The 13,775-nt window shown below is 44.8% G+C and overlaps 1 protein-coding gene and 1 long non-coding RNA gene across 4 annotated transcripts in view; one reads left to right on the plus strand and one right to left on the minus strand.

Annotated features, from left to right (window-relative positions):
- Nucleotides 1–13,775, minus strand: part of LOC129385288 (uncharacterized) — a 482,098-nt gene that overhangs the window by 11,635 nt on the left and 456,688 nt on the right. The window lies entirely within an intron of this gene.
- The window catches only part of LOC129385286 (uncharacterized), a 48,418-nt gene continuing 35,948 nt past the window's right edge, over nucleotides 1,306–13,775 (plus strand). For both annotated transcript variants that reach the window (XM_055071820.1, XM_055071821.1), the window contains exons 1-3: nucleotides 1,306–1,467; nucleotides 8,806–8,868; nucleotides 9,522–9,566. In XM_055071820.1, coding sequence (XP_054927795.1) covers nucleotides 1,389–1,467; nucleotides 8,806–8,868; nucleotides 9,522–9,566 — 187 coding nt within the window. In that variant the 5' untranslated portion in view covers nucleotides 1,306–1,388. The remainder of the gene's footprint in view (nucleotides 1,468–8,805; nucleotides 8,869–9,521; nucleotides 9,567–13,775) is intronic.

A 13,775-nucleotide genomic window follows, 5' to 3' on the forward strand; every position in this document is an offset into this window, starting at 1 on the left:
TCCTTACTTACTTTTACTTCCTTACTTACTTTTACTTACTTACTTACTTTTACTTACTTACTTACTTTTACTTACTTACTTTTACTTACTTACTTACTTTTACTTACTTACTTACTTTTACTTACTTACTTACTTTTACTTACTTACTTACTTACTTTTACTTACTTACTTACTTTTGCTTACTTACTTACTTACTTACTTACTTACTCGTTCCGTGTATTCGCTTGCATTGACTACCATCATTGACTACTATCATGCATGGCTACTGTAGAATTTTGTTCTTGTGTGCAGTGCAGCACTGTCTGTAGACAGTGCAGGTGACGTGAAATACCGCGGAGCAGTATTTCACGAGCAGCAAGTAAGAGCAGCAAGTAAGAAGAAAGGGAACGAGATGTACATGAACCAGAAAATAATGACAAACCAAAATTTTGTACTTAGTGGCATTGGAAGCCGCAATTCCCCACGTCTTCTTATTTTTTTTTTAGAAAGGCAGTCTCCTTGGCGCACTACCATAAGTCAGTAGCTGCAAAAACTGCGTCGTTTAATGTTGTAAGGCTATGAAAGATATCAACTTAATACGGTGGCTGCCACAAAAATTGAAGTTGCGAGGAAAAAAGCCCCGATAGATTTTTGATAGTTCGAAATAAACCCTTATTTTTAGAAGACTGCAAACGAAGGACAAAATAAACGCCGCACCGACAACATTCAATAGGAAGAACGTTTTCGAGGAGGAGACCATATCGAGACGGCAAAACGCCATGGCAAATTATTGCCGCGCAGCTATCTCTATGACGACGAGAAGCCGGCACGAGGCCCATGACTTCAGTTCCTAAGCCACAAGATGCGGTGGCCTACGGAAACGCCGTCACAGGTCATTCACTCGAGGAGGCTTTCTATCTACATCCTGTGTCGCCACATGCTCCCAAACGCAGTTAAATTCCGTTAACGTTCACTATATTCCTGCTAACCATAGCGTCGATGTAGCGCTTTGTTGTACGTCTTGCGCAAGTGCGCAAATAGCCGACTGCGGTGGCGGCGTTTGCTGCATTGCTACATTTCAACACGAATAGAGAATCTGAAACATCGGGCTTCTTTGTATTTCCATGAGATATGACCACTTGTTCTCGCACGGCGTGTTGTGTTCGAGTCAAGCGAAGCCGGCCCTGTAAAGTTGGCCAGAAGGTGAGAGGACTAAATTGAAAGAGAAAAAGTCAAAGCTGCTGCAGTTGCATTGTGCCTTGGTAAATAGCAACGCTGGCTCTCTTCTTAGCTGAAGCTTTTTTTTTGCGCAAGCAGCGGTTACAACATAGCGTGCGTTCCGTCGATGTGCGTGAAGCTCGCTGGCAAATGTGTCATCTGGGGTGCCGATTTAGGTTACGTAGGAAAGAATGAAATTAGCTTTAGTTACCGCCACATTAATTGTCGTCGTGATTATAGTCACGGAAGTGGAGCTCGCTAAAGCAAGACGTAAGTAAATCTTAATCTCATAGTCAGTCTTTTCACGCATGTTGTCACGAGTAATCCAAGAAACACGGTGATTCAATGTTTTCTCTCCTAGCGGTATTGTCATGGCCATGGGAATTTTCGGCACAGCCTAAATAAAGGTACATTTAGGTAAACGTAAAAGCTGCAAATATTCAACACGTTTACGATCCCTGAAAAAATTGATGGTTACAGCAGTCTACGCGTGTGCTCACACAACAAAGCCCGTGGACAAGGGGATAGACTAATCTTTTTTACAGGCACAGCTACTAACTCGCGACTAAGGGTGGGGGTGGGAAGCCACCATCAGCGTGTTTCTTGTTGTCGCTTCCTGGCCACCCTTGAGCTCCACTTGACTCAGCTTCGGTGATCTGACATCAGAGAGCGCTGACCGTGTCAATATAGTGTCGTCCATCGCCTCCGATATTTCGCGCGCTTGCGGCTTTTGCTCCTACCGTCCTATTCGGCGCGCTCCCCAGCAAAAAAATGGCATTCGGCGTGCGAGCCCGTCTGTCCCGACGTGGCACTGTTAGCCGAGGGCAGAATGGCTTCAGAACCGATGTTCGCCTGGATGATAACTGATTTGTCCTTACTCAATGCATCGAAATATCAACACTAGAAAGCAGTCTGTTTTATGTGGCCTTTTTAGACATTGCAGGGGCGTAGTCAGCAACATTATGTGGGGTATTCTGAAAGGGGAAGGAATTAGGCCCCGATTGTATACATCTTCTGAGTGAGATTTACTAAGAAAATACCGTTTGCGTTGAATGGGAAGGGATGCGGAGCGAGGAGAAAGTTGATGTCAATGAGGAACTGAGGCAGGGGTGTCCTTTATCCTCACTGTTGTTTATAATGTACATGGTGAGGATGGAAAGGGCGGTAAAGGGAAGTATTCTCGGGTTTAATCTCTCATACAAACAGGCTGGTACAGTAGTAGGAGCAGCAGCTTCCAAGTTTGTTTTATGCGGACGATATTGTGTTGCTAGCTAATAAGCGAAGTGATACGCAATGTCTGGCTAATATCTTTGGACAGGAAGGCGAGAATTTAGGTCTGAAATATAGCGTTAAAAAAATAAGGTGTTATGGCATTCAATGAAAACAGTGAACAGGCAGTCCCAATACAGGGAAAGGAAATACCTCTGGTGAAAGAATATAAATACCTTGGTATATGGATAAACGAAGGCAATAGAGATATGGAAGCACAGGAAAAAGAAATAACAGTAAAGGGGAAGAGAAAAGCAGCCATAACGACACCCAGAGCGCTATGGAGATACAAGAGACACGAGGTGCTCCGCGGTATGTGGAATGATGTAATTGTTCCAGGACTTACATTTTGAAATGTCGTTGTTTCCTTGAAATCAGGGGTACGATAAGGCCTCGACGGCAAGCAAAGGTCAGTGGGACGCCTCGCATTGGGCTCTTACGGGAAGACTACAAATGAAGCTGTGCAGGGTGATATGGGCTGGACAAATTTTGAAATTAGGGAAGGTCACAGTAAAACTGATTACGAGAACGACTGAGGAATATAGAAGAAAGTAGATGGCTGGGCGAGTGCTCAGATATTTGTACAGGGCAAAGATTGATTCACAGCGGAGGAAAAGAACTAGGAAGCTTACCAGCCAGTATGCGATCGGTATGGTGAGCAACATAGCAACAAAGAACGTCATGCGGAAAGTTAGAGGGGCTGAGATAATCTCATAGGTTGCGGCAGGGAGTGAAACCTGCCATGACTAACTACATAAGGAAAAAAAAACGAAATCAAGGATGAAACAATTTACGATAACTCAAAGGGAAGCTCATACTTTTGGAAGCGAGATCAGGATGCCTTAGGACACGCGCGCACGTATGAAGTGAGATACAACAAGGAAGACGAAGCATGTGCTTGCTGCGGTAAAGCTAGGGAAACGGTAGAGCATGCTTTACTAGAATGTGAAGATATCTGCCCAGCGTTCGATTTAGGCACCTCTGGCCTTCTTGAAGCCCTTGGGTTCAGCGAGAGCCGGGGGAAGGTAAGCATGTCGTCAACAGTGATTAGTAAGAGGCCATTGGAATATTGGGGGAAGTAGGGAAACGAAAAACAACGGAGGCGTATAAAAACAAAGTTTCTTATAGGGGTTCAGAATGTTTGGTGATGGGAATTCTTCGTGGGTTTTTCTTTCTTTTCTTTCTTTTTCTTCTTTAAACATAGGTAGGGCATAAGGCAATAGAGTAACAAGAGCTTGGTGGGGCAATCCCCTGCCCTGTTCCAAAGGGGACGCTCATAGAATCCATCCATCCATCCATCCATCCGCCCAGATGAAGTCCCTTTATTCTGGAAAGCTGCGACACTTTTTGATCTTTGCCGCTACACCCTCACTCACGCAGCTGTCCTCCTCTCTTCCTCCTAGTTGTCGCCGCGCCGTCGCTTCCCGCATGCTGATTGGCTGCAGCGCACGGAATCGCCCTATCAACTGACCCTCATGTCAAATAGATTTCCTGAAACTTGTTTTAGCTATTTTTACTTCTTTCCAGCCGTCATTCGCCTGCCACGTGTTGATCATGCTGGCACGGCGCACGTGCGTTTGGCAAGTGAGCTTCATTCGCGGGAAGAACTCCTGGCTGCTGCGCTTTTCAATACAGCAGCAGGCCGGAAAGAGGACTAGCGTTATTTGCAATCCCCCGAGGAAAACGGGTCGTCGTTAACCATGGCTGCACAACATTGGGGGAAAAGACACCGCCCCATCCAAGCACGCCGTTCTTTGCGACGGAAGTATTGTACTTCTCTTAATACTTGTGGGCAATGTTGCACGAAGATTTTGTAATTTTTGCAAGCCAGACAGTGTAGTGGTGCACTGCTGTCACGCCTGATTTCCAACAGAACGCACCCGAGGGTCTCGGCAGCGAACCTGTCGGACTGCATTTTAAGCAGTACCAGAGGGTGTTCGCGGCGAAGCCTTTCCCGAGAACGAACTATAAACTGTCCACCCGCGTTGATGGCGACCGGCGGCTTCTACTGCTCTCTGCACAGCGGTATGCTGAGCCTGACGTTGCCTGGTTGCAGCCGCGCGCGTAGGTCTACGAGTCACGTCTTCAGCAGCGGTGCGTACCTTGGGAGGAGGCGCCATAACGCGTTGCGAAGAGGTAACACAGGAAGCGACACTGCGCGGCGATCGTTTCACATCCTTTGATGCGTGTCACGATACGATGCAAGTGGAAACTTGTGGGTCCAAAGCACACAGTCCGCAGGAACAGTTATAAGAACAGACTAATACCGAGCGCTAGTCACTTCTTCTAGTTCGCTATGTTTCTTCTAAATGGTGTTATGTCGTCTTTTCGTCATGATCCTTGCCCTAATGCAGACGCGGAATTATCCTCCCTTTCGAAGGGTGCATCGTCCCAATGCGAAAGTTGAGCGTGTGCGTGCATGAAACTTTAAAGCGCGAATCGCTCAGATAAGTGTGGCTTTACACGCACCCCAATCTGTAACTGCTATGTAAAGTGAGCACCTGTCGACGCTACTCGTCACACCTGTGACATCGCGTGACTTCTCGCGTGCTTGGAGACAGCTGCGACGGACACCGCACACCAGCGGCGGACACCATCCCCAACCGAAAAAGCTATTGGAATGAGCCCGTTACAGCTTAAAACACTGTAATAATGAAGGCGAAATAAACCATAGTGTAAAACCATCATGCAGAACCGACTATCGCTAAATGTTATCCAAATGCAAACCAGTCTTCGCGTCATGCCTTCCTCCAATTGGTCGGTATGTATCGAAACACACCGATCAGCAGAAAAAAAAAAAAAAAAAAGAACCGCTGTTCTGCCCATAATTCGAAACAGTGACACGCCAGCTGGCGTGGTATTATACACATGACATGAAAACTGTTTACAGCGCAAACACATGCAACCACAAAGTATAAGGGACAGGACACAAGCGCTTGTGTCCTGTCCCTTATACTTTGTGGTTGCATGTGTTTGCGCTGTAAACAGTTTTCATGTCAAGTATGCACCAACTCGCCCAGAAAGAAGTTTTAATGAATGTATTATACACAGTTACTCTTGCACTGTTTTGTCTGCTATCTGTTCGATTAAACAATAATAGTCGGGCACGAGGAAGCTGCTTTTCGACGAGGAGAAAAACTTTGTGTAATGTCAACTCTAGTCCAACCGGGCTTTTCCATTGGAGGGTGGCGCTTACCATTCGCAAAAAAGGGGTCTGGCGCGCTATTTTCCTTTCCTAACCCTGTTTTTCGCTTCTTGCCGTTACCTTCGTTTAAGATCTATCAGCTCGGTGATTATTTATACATAGACCAGCAGCATGGCATGGCGTCAGCCAATCATTGCCTTCTTAAGTGCGTCATTCATTTCTGCTGTACCATCGGCCGCAGGGCAATAATGTGGACCGCAAGTCTAAACAGCGTGTTTTTTAACTGGCACGAGCATCGAGTGGCGCTCTTGTTTCTTGCGCAGCACTGCCGGTTCGCCTCCTGAGACGACCGGGGACGAAATTCAAAATAAACCAGAAAAAAATAGAAAAAATAGTACTGTACAAAATTAATGGGTTACATTATAGATATATCAGCGCATAAGTTTACTTACAAGTTGAGTTACTGAAGTGTCTGGAATAATTAGAAATAATTAGAAATCACTGATTACTGCACACAAAAGCGCAGAATCGTAGACTCCAGAGATCCGCCACGTGAGCACGACTTCGGCGAAATTTCTGGAAACGCGGAAGTTGAAAGCAGAAGTAATGACGTAACTAATGACGCCACACAAGAGAAGGTGGCATGATATTTAACCGGCTAAATAATGGTAAACAGTTGCCTAGCCTAGCCGAGCGGATATGACGTCACTCCCTCCTCTCTCGCTTCTCCTCACCCGGCGCTCATCTGCTCGCTCGCTCGCAACAGCTGCGCGCGCGCGCTCGTTACATGCTCTGACATCAGCACCAGGAAGGCGCCTAAAGTGCGCTTCGTGCACCGCTCGCTAGGGGGCTACGCCCCGCCAGGTGGCGTGCTGTGCGCTTCCTCCTCGCCCTCCCTCACTCCTCGCCCACATATTGTGCCAGGGCAAAGTCGTTGCCTCGTTTAACCTAACGAACACGAACGCCGAGGTGCGAGTGTCACTTATGAGACACCTAAGTCAAAGATTGGGGTCGCCTGCCATTTTTGAAGACCATACATAACTTTTGAATATTGTCTGTGGCGGATAGCTATAATTCTAGTCTTGAATTGAATTCTGGGTTCTCAAGTGCCAAAACCACGATTCCGTTATGGCGCACGCCGTAGTGGGGGACTCGGGATTAATTTCGACCACCAGGTAATCGTTAACGTGCACCTAAATCTGAGTGCAGGAGTGTCTTCCCATTTCGCCCCCTCGAAATGCGGCCGCCACGTCCTATATTCAATCCCGCGACCTCATTGCTTAGCAGCGCCACATCATGATCGCTAAGCCACCGCAGCGGGAACTCTAGTCTTCAAGCTCGATTACTCGGGTACATCACTTGCACTACAAATCGAAACGCATAGTCTAATAATTACCAAACAATCACTAATTTACTTTCTAGCTCATTACTTTACGGCTCGTATTGCTATTTACAAATCGTACCGGGTGAGCTTGCAAGGCACGTCCCCTTGGAATGACTTCAAAGGAATACACAGGTTTCCAGCTATGCGCCGAGAAACTTTCTGTAAAAGTGCACTACTGTCCCATTTAATCGTCTTTATCAAGCCGCTGTTTAATGCACTGGAGCACGAAAGTAACTGGAATGCCAATGTATTTCATGCCGTACTATGGAAGATATCACGAAATTGGTGCCAACCTGAACGACTGTTCCAAGTGGATATGCCTTGCCAATCCAACGGCTACAATTAGTGAAGTACAATGTATTCCGTAACGTAACTTAATAAAAAGTAATAAAAAAATTGTTTTGATAATTATCGACTATGTACCTTTCAATTTATCGTACGAGTATTGTTCGCCTTTTCGTGGTTGTGAACTCAAATACTAGAATTCGCTATCTGCCGCGGGATATATAATGGAATTCTGTATGGTTTAAAATAAAAGCACCCGTACATATAAACCACATAAAAATTTAACCACATTTGCGTGACCAGTGTCGTACTCCATAGATTTAAATCATGCATGGAACTAGTTCCAGTGTGTTCTAGTGGTCTCTCAAGAAATAATACTATTCTTCCTGTTAAGAAAAACATTTGTTTTCAGGCCACAACTAATGAGTCTTTAAGCCCGATGTTACTTCGAGGCTGATTATTCCCTTTGACGTGCTTGGATTCGCTGCGCTATTGAAGCATTCGTGAAATAGGTTGAAGCATGGAAACGTTAATATAGGTTTCAATAAACGCCGTCACAAACCTCTCAATTACCGTAAGACATAATGAAAAAGTATAGCAAATATAAATAATCATTAGTGATACGCGACGTTTTTAAATCTAAGGCTTTACCCACGTGACATTTGGTTACTCTTACTTTCTTTCTTTTGGTTATTTCTAATATATAGATCGGTCCCTGACGTTAAACTTCCTTGAGCAGCTGGCACATCGAAATAAAGTTTCCAGAGCGTGTGAACATAATGATACACTTGACAAAACCGAGCTTTCGAAGACGCGTACACAAGAGCAGAGTAAGGACAAGCGCACACGCTCTTCTCTCCTCTTCTGTACGCGTCTTCGAAGGCTGGGTTTCATCCTTTGTCAACCTATGTACCAACCTATGGCTTTTCTACATAATGATGCACGTTTGTGCACAATCGGACACGGAGAAAGAGAGAGGGAGAGTGATTTGTTATGAGAGAAAAACTGAGAGGTAGGCTTGAGCTACAGTACTGTGTTGTCGCCTGCCACTAAGCTTTGGGGAAGGGCAAAAGGAAAAAAAAGGAAAATGAGAAAGTGAAGAAGATGGCGACACGATAAGAAAACGCGGAGAAAATACCATAGCACGCTGACTCTGCGTGGTTGCATTCACCTGTCGCTCCCCGGGACCGTCATCCCCACAGCTAGCGGGCTCCACGAAATCGTGCCCTCGCGGCAATTCCCTCTCCTCGGCCGCCTCCGCAAGACCTTGAATTTCGGCGCCTATTAGCACGATCATTATTTTTGCAGAAGACCGTATTTGTTTTGTCAAAGTTTATGTGTGACTACGTTTCCTACTAAAGTGATACTGCAAAATACAGAAGTAGCCTTTTATTTCATCTAAGGGGTCTAGTAGGAGGTAAGTCTGCCGCCAACGACTGGCGGTATCAATAGCAGATTGCGCACTGATACTGATAAGCAAAGTAGTCGGGACGTCTAATAAACCTGTTCCTTTATGTACCTTTAGGGCGGCCAAAGAGAGGCGTCCAACCAGGGAACGCACGACAGCAGAACCAGCCGCGAAAACCGGGTGAGAAAGCAGCCGCATCGTCAGATGGTGTATGCGATGATCCGTACTAGGAAGCTACGCTCTGTTTAGGTTTGTACAAATCGTGCAAATAATGGCTCGAGTGAGCGTGAGCAGCATATCAAAACTTCGGGGGCGTGATAAGGATTGATAGGTTTTTCAGTGTCTACTATGTTCACAGTTACCAGCAAATTCCTGTTATTGCAGTTTCCTTGCGCCAAAGAAATATCATTGCATATCCGGTCCTGCGTATACATGTTTCTTGCGTCCTCGTTTATTTTGCGCTGGGTAAATTTGCAGTATTGTTTCATGTGTGGTCGAAGCAATGCCCTCTAAACATGTGCAGCAGAAACTGCAGAATTGCGAAAACGTGCTCGTTCAGGCAAGCACTTCCCATAGTCTAAAGCGCTCACATAACATCTTCGACCTTCTAAAAACTGTTTCAGCTTAGATTTGCCTGAATGCCATTCCTTAAAGAAAGCAATAAAGAACAAGCCCATATATAGCAATGATACGGTGGCAGCAGACACAGCTTAATACGCACAACCCCTTTCTTTAAACGTGGTATCTCATACGAAGACAATGAACAAGATCATGTTTCCGTACGATCTTCGTAAGCGTAATACTATTAACATGTGTATTTACATGAATTTTAGGGGGACAAAAACACCCCGTCGGAAAGCCTGGGTCTCACCAAAGGGGTGAGTATAGTGAAGCCAGCTCGTGTCGAGAAGACTCGACAAGCTATAATTACTGCTGCGTATAGATCTGCGAACAAAATTAGATAGTATAGCCTTGCCTTTGATTGTAGTCTTGATTTCGATGTAGTTTTGCAATGATTCGACGATCATTGCACCCATGTCCCTTATCTTTGTCCAACGAACAAGCGATCCAGTGAATAGGAGAAGAGAGAAAAATTTATTGATGGTGACATCGACCCCGTCGTCTGTAGTATGGGAGTTTACATAGAGGCTACTGTCGTGGAAGGATCAGATGATGGGCCCTGAACGTAGTGAATGTGTGCCACAAAAGAGGCACATGGCGTAGGGCGTAAAATGTAGCGTGGAGTAGCTCAACTCTCTTACGTGCAGAAAGAGCGACATGAAAGGTGGTGACGGGTAGAAATGTGGCGGCATGAAAGCACAAGCGGGTGATACCCGTAGCTGTTGAAGGCGTTCCGAGGCAGTTCGCAGACCTGACAGGGTGATCAAGAGGGCCCCCTGGACTTCAAAGTGAAATTAAGAAAATAATGAGCAATGATGCATGATACAAAAAGAGTCTAGGCAGACGAGTTAAGCACGCCACATAAAGCAAAGCAGATGGTACATTGGAAGTGACAATGAACGCGTTATCTGAAAGCTCGCGGCGATGGTTAGTCGCCATTGAGTAGCAAGCTAAAGTCTCTATCCAGGTGTGCTGCGCGAGTATAAGGGATGCTGATCAAGCGACTCCTAGAAGCTGAACGCTGCCTTGATGCGAACAGAAAGCAGTGAAGTGTATCGTTTTTACAGCGGAGCGGCTATACGCTAGGTTGTGGCGGTATGTGCGCGTAGACAAAACAGATGGCGGCCACCACAGAGCTAAAATAGCTAAAGCATAAAGCAAAAGCGTACCCCCGGGTATGCCCCAACTGCGTTTAATTGCGAGAAGTGTTAAAACGTATTGTGAGAAAAAAATATCGTAATAAAAAAGTAAACCTGGAATAGACACTGTTTAGTATGGATTGCGGTTTGACGTCACCGGCTCTATAGGCAAACCACGTAACCTTTTCTCAGTTCCCTTCCACCTGTGCACTTCCACCTCGGCCAAACGAGACACGTCTATGAGACACGTTGACAGTGGTTCGCGGCGTTTCTCTTGGAAAGGTTCGGCATTCAATGTTAAACAAACATCAGTGTGCCCACGACGTGTCATCGGTCGTGTATAGACCTCACATTGGCCAGGAGCCTTTCCAGTGTCGCCACAGAGGCACTGGCCATATATCATAGCAATCATAAAGCGCTGGTCACCTTGGTGAACAAATAGTAACTAAAAAAACAGCAATCAAAAGAAGGTTAAAAATAAGAAAAGCATCGAGTATGCAATAGAACAACAAAGAAATCGTGAAAAAAAAAACGAAATTCATTGTGGTTTGCGTCTTTTAATTCTCAATCAAAATATTTATTATCAACATATGTATACAGTATACTATACACTTCGCTGGTCATCCACCTTCAAATAGTGGAGTGGCTCTGAATTTTTTTTCTAACAAAAGATTAATTTAACTTTTGGAATCATGTTTAATCACACGTGATGTGCCAGCATGTAGTGCTGTTGTACGAGGTGCCAGTACTGTTTATTTTTTCCGGATTTGGTGCAATCCGCATTGTATACATATTGGCGACACGTTTTCATTATAGCTTTAGCATAGGCAGCGGTTGCGATCGCCTCTTCTTTTCTCGATTTTGCCTAGTTCTTGCGCTGATGGCTGCATTCCAACTCGACCAGTTCTGGCTACTTGTGTATCGTATTGGTCATGTCTGCATTCAATGGAGAACGGGAAAGTGTCCGATAAAAGCGAAATATCTTTAGATACACTTTGTGTGCCTCGTGACCATATAAGGTCCCAGCAGGCTATGAAGCCAAGGAAAGCTTAGGAATAAATAGCTGTGATTGAAATTAAAATGTAGGATATAATAACGGGAAAAGTGAAATGAAAGTGGACGAAAACATAACTTGTCGCCGTTGGGGAGCTAACCCACAACCGTCACATGCAGTGCCAATTGTGCTACAGCGACGGCCATTAATCCGCCTACGAACGCGTTCTCGTTCATTCGTAGCGAGTGTCTCGAATCTGGCAACCTTGATGGTGGCATGTGAGTAGCATTCATTCGCCATGTGCCAGCAAGCCTAAGTTCGCAGGTTAGTGGATGGACTGATGGCGGTCACTGTAGCGCAATGGTAGCGCATCGCCCACGTAATGTTAAGGTTGTGGGTTCTGTTCCCACCGGCGACAAGCTATCTATCGTTCATTTTCATTTCCCCTTTTCATACGTAATTTCTGCTTTCATATGTCAACCACAGCTAATTACCCCTATGTTTTACTTGGCTTCGTTGAATGCTGGCAGACCTCCAGCCGGTGTGCACCGGCGTGAAGAGTCTCTTCTGTGTCGGTTATGGCTCGGAGTGGCCTTCACGAATGCCTACTCAGCACTAATTGGAATGACTGATAGTCCTGTATGTGATGTTTGCGCATGCGAGGAGAACATTGATCACATATTGTGCCATTGTCCTCAATTTCAAACACAAAGACAGTATTTGTCCGACACATTGAAGAAACTAGACGATCGTCCTCTGAGTGAACAGACAATATTAGAGCACCGTCCCGACCGATCATCCGCTCAGAAGGCAGTGAAGGCACTTTTGTGTTTTCTCAGAACTTCTGGTTTGCTCGAGCGGCTTTAACTGAAGTGCTGTGCGTACACGTACCTACACCTTCTTTCTCCCTTCTTTCTCTTCCCCTTCTCCCTTCCCCCAGTGTAGGGTAGCCAACCAGACTATTGACAGGTTAACATCCCTGCCTTCCTGTATTCTTCTCCCTCTCCTTGAATACTGGCTTTATATTGTCGTGATTAACGAAAATCGAGCCCCTCTGTTTCCATTCTTCTTTGTTTGCATGTAATATACAAGGTGTTTCAGTAACTTGAGCCAAACCAAGATATGCAAATGCCGCGTAGCTGGACCAAACCAAGGTAACGCTGTAAGCCGACACTTCGAGATAATTTTTTGCATTCCGACATATTAGATAATCAGTCTTAATTATTTAATCGAATTCTCTATTATTTTAATTAGATTAGAAGTGTAAATGAAAAAAATTGTAGAGAAACATGAAAAACACCCGATATAGCTTTCTGTTGCTCAATACGTGCCACATAAAAGGGTTATTCCGAACGTGAAAGACGCGCGCAATTGCACGCAAAAGGGCCGCGTGACTGGCCGCACGAGGCACTTCTCTCTTCCGCTTTATTTATTATTCCGAGCGTGTATTCGCGGGCTTATTTCATGCTCAGAAAAACCATATTATGTGGCACGTAATGAGCTACAGAAAGCTGTATTGGATGTTTTTCATGTTGCTCTACAATTTCTTCATTGACACTTTTAATATAAATATAATAACTAAGAAATTGATTTAATTAAGACTAATTATCTAGCCAGGTGGAATGCAAAAAAATAATCTGAGTATCTCCAACCGACGGCAAACAGCGTTATATTGGTTTGGTTCTGCTACGTGGCATTTGCATATTTTTAAGGTTTGGCTAAAATTAAGTGGAACATGCTGTAGAGTATGTTATATAATATATAGCAGCCTAATTACCCGAATAAAACAAGGTCTTGCATTTCAGTCCTCAGAAGATCGCCGCGTTATTGCTCTTTTATGTCTGTTTCACAGTTACATCTATAGCAATAACTTTCACTGTTTGCCGCTTCATGCTCCTGTGCGTACATCTCGTCGCATTCACTACGCACTTAGTTTCCTGCGCATTCATGGTCAAACGCAGGCATTTAACTAATCACCACTACCAAGAGCTATTGCCCATTGGAACAGTCTCCCGGATCACATTGCATTCATCTTCGAGTGACTGGAATACTATGCAAGTTGCGTTTTTTTCTTCCAGAAAGTATTAAACTTCTTTTGTACAAATCACTGTTATTACCACATATAAACTATTGCCATCTTGTCTGGGGCACTACAACGCTGTCTAATATCAGTGTACTGCACAGAATACAGAAAAAAGCTGTACGTTGTATACTCGATGTCCCTTACTTAACACATACTAGTCCTCTATTTGAAAAGCTCAATTTGCTGTCAATGCCTAACATTTATGAAAATATGTTACTACGAAATTATATGACTAGTATTAAAAGAAACA

This window comes from Dermacentor andersoni, chromosome 7 (assembly GCF_023375885.2).
Source record: "Dermacentor andersoni chromosome 7, qqDerAnde1_hic_scaffold, whole genome shotgun sequence".
Taxonomy (NCBI): domain Eukaryota; kingdom Metazoa; phylum Arthropoda; class Arachnida; order Ixodida; family Ixodidae; genus Dermacentor; species Dermacentor andersoni.